Raw genomic sequence first — 2,464 nt, forward strand, 5'->3', positions numbered from 1 at the left:
AGTTATATGTAAGTTTCAATGTTGAACCCGGTTTCATGAAAAAGTCAAAGAGAGAAAAGGTTATGTAAATTTTCCACAAGTTTTTTGCTAGCTCTTTATATTCCTAATTTTTTCAATTCCTCATTTTTTAAAAAACTTTTGTGACTATTAATACTAGCTTTTGGTTTGTTCCAAAGGTAAGTGAGAAAACGAAAACTCACTTAAAAGAAACAGGTAAACAAAAGGGTGAAAATGTTAGACCAACAATTATTTTAAATGTATTATTATAGATAGATGTACTATGTTAAGATTATATAAATTATTACATCTTATTATGGGCTTGTTACTCCTAATTCAATTAGGTACAGAACACATTGGAATATCAAATATGGAGGCATCATGGAAAACTTTGCAAGTAAGTAATTTGTAGTAGGCTTATCACTATGAATGTTTTTTTATTTAAGTAAATAGTTTGAATATGTTTTAAAGTTTTATATCTATTGTCAGGAATGTAGTTAAGCCACATTTTAGAGGAGGATATGGAGACCATTTTATTGAGAGTACATGAGAGTGAATTTCATGCAACAATAGACTTGCCATGGACTCTGTTCCAAATAGAGAAGAAGAAGATGTGGGTACATGGAGGAAAGAAAATGGGCTGTGTCGTCCTAGATTGATGGAAGTGCTGCTCTTGGGAGAAATGTTGAGAGCTGTACTTTACAGATCATGCCGAGGAACTTTAAGCAAAGTGCTCTTGGCTCTCTGTACTTCTACTACAAATCATGCTAAGAGAAAAATTCTAAGCTCTCCACGGTCGCCTCGACTGATTCGCATGCTCTTATCCAAGTAAGTAATTTCAAAGCTTCCACTTCGCAAACTTGGCGATGGCCTCAGCCAAAAATCGGGTAACTGCAGCTCGATGGGTGGCAAGCCTCCAAACTTCGCTGAGGTCCTCTCGAGTGTAATCTTGATGCCGTTGTCCCCTATCAAAAACAGAGCAGCAGCAGAACCCCCCCCCCCCCCAAAAAACAAAACAAACCAATTTACAAAAAGAAGGAAAGTATAGGCCCCCCCCCCCCCCCCCCCACACGCACAAAGTCAGAAACCTTGAAACAGATGATCTCGTAATACGAGGAAAGGCGGCTGCATATATAACAGATGATGATCTCATATACAAGGAAAAGAGGAGGAGGAGGAGGCAGCAGCAGCTGTCTTCTTCTCTCACCGGTGATTTGAAAGGTGTGCGCTAATGTGGCTGTCACTTGGAGAGCAGGCAAGGGCCACGGAGTGCCTATACGCAAATCCACTATGTTGTCTAGCTCCCTTGCAAGCACGTCAATTCTTTGATACACCTGACGTCCAGATCAAGGACCAACATATGGTTGACAAATAAATCTAAACAACATCCGCTAAAGCAATCCAGATGTTTCACACTTACTTGGCCTAGCGTCAGAGGACCCACGGCGGGCGGCGGTCCAGGCTGCCTCCCACCAGACGCGAATCCGCTGCTGTAGATTAGGCGCCACCTCCCCTGTAAATCCTCTCCATCCTGCACCAACCTCACGGCTCCACCCGCGGCCTCAAGTTGCCCCGCCACACAGTTCACCTTCTCTACATCGCCCTGACTGGCAGAGAGCCCACGGTCTAGACCCGCAACCGCCGCCTGCGATCACAGGGCGCGCTGGCCTCAATCAAATGTGATTTTGGGAGTGTTGCCACATGGAATTAGAAGGAGCAGCATGCTCAAACGGACGAATATTTTACTTACGAGCACGTCAACCTTGAGAGATGCCGTGTCAGCGGGGGCTTCCTCCTTCCTGATGATCAACTCTGTATCACCTGAAGATGATGCAGCAATTGCACTCCTCTGCCTCTGGTCCCTAGCTCTCCTGAGTTGACTTACCGACGTTGCAGGGAGTGAAGTGCTGCCACCGGCGTTAGAGCCTTTGGATGGTACCTTCGGAGAAAGACTTAGTCTGCGCGGCTCAGGGGAACCCGTGCTTGCTCTGTTTGGAAGGAAGAATAGACCTAACTCCCGCTGTAGACCTACCGTACCTGCAGAAGCCATGGCTCACCCTCTCGCTCCTCTTTGCCGCCCTATGTTAGGTTTCCTGACCACACAAGAAGCCCGTGGTCTGAGCGCTTCCCGAATGATATATACATGGTCCCACTTCTAATTGATCCAAATAATTTATTCAGGGGAAATCAAAACCTTAGAAGTAATGTTTTCCTCACGTATTTGAACGATTGAGACTCTTAATGATTGTCAAAGATTGCAAATGGTAAGGCATGTGCTGTTTAGAATAATAGAACTAGTTAGTGATCCACGCATGCTGCTCCCCCTCATGCTAGAGCAAGGGAGCACAAGAAGCCACCACATGGCCGAGCCCTCGCTCAACCACGGCGGGGGAGCACAAGAAGCTACCTGGCCACATGGCCAAGCCCTCGCTCAGCCCACGTGGAAGTTCCCAGCAGAATACTATGG

At 45.7% G+C, this 2,464-nt stretch overlaps 1 protein-coding gene across 1 annotated transcript; it reads right to left on the reverse strand.

Moving 5' to 3' along the window:
* Positions 1-458: 458 nt before the first annotated feature.
* On the reverse strand, positions 459-2,113 carry FIB4 (Plastid-lipid associated protein PAP / fibrillin family protein). The gene is made up of 4 exons (XM_086790720.1): positions 1,748-2,113; positions 1,418-1,642; positions 1,205-1,331; positions 459-962 (listed from the first exon to the last, which is right to left on the reverse strand). Exons 1-4 carry the CDS (start codon positions 2,045-2,047, stop codon positions 760-762), a joined length of 855 nt encoding a protein of 284 aa, XP_086646846.1. The 5' UTR covers positions 2,048-2,113; the 3' UTR covers positions 459-759.
* Positions 2,114-2,464: the final 351 nt, after the last annotated feature.

Source organism: Cibotium barometz, chromosome 55 (assembly GCF_041138505.1).
Source record: "Cibotium barometz isolate CiBa-2024 chromosome 55, ASM4113850v1, whole genome shotgun sequence".
NCBI lineage: Eukaryota > Viridiplantae > Streptophyta > Polypodiopsida > Cyatheales > Cibotiaceae > Cibotium > Cibotium barometz.

What these genes read in the sequence shown, in the direction of transcription:
- FIB4 (XM_086790720.1), bottom strand. Translation starts at nt 2,047, where the DNA reads ATGGCTTCTGCAGGTACGGTAGGTCTACAGCGGGAGTTAGGTCTATTC. An exon ending in GTCCTCTGACGCTAGGCCAA is followed by an intron (nt 1,332 to 1,417) that starts GTAAGTGTGAAA and finishes TCTGGACGTCAG; the next exon opens with GTGTATCAAAGAATTGACGT. An exon ending in GCACACCTTTCAAATCACCG is followed by an intron (nt 963 to 1,204) that starts GTGAGAGAAGAA and finishes TGTTTTTGATAG; the next exon opens with GGGACAACGGCATCAAGATT.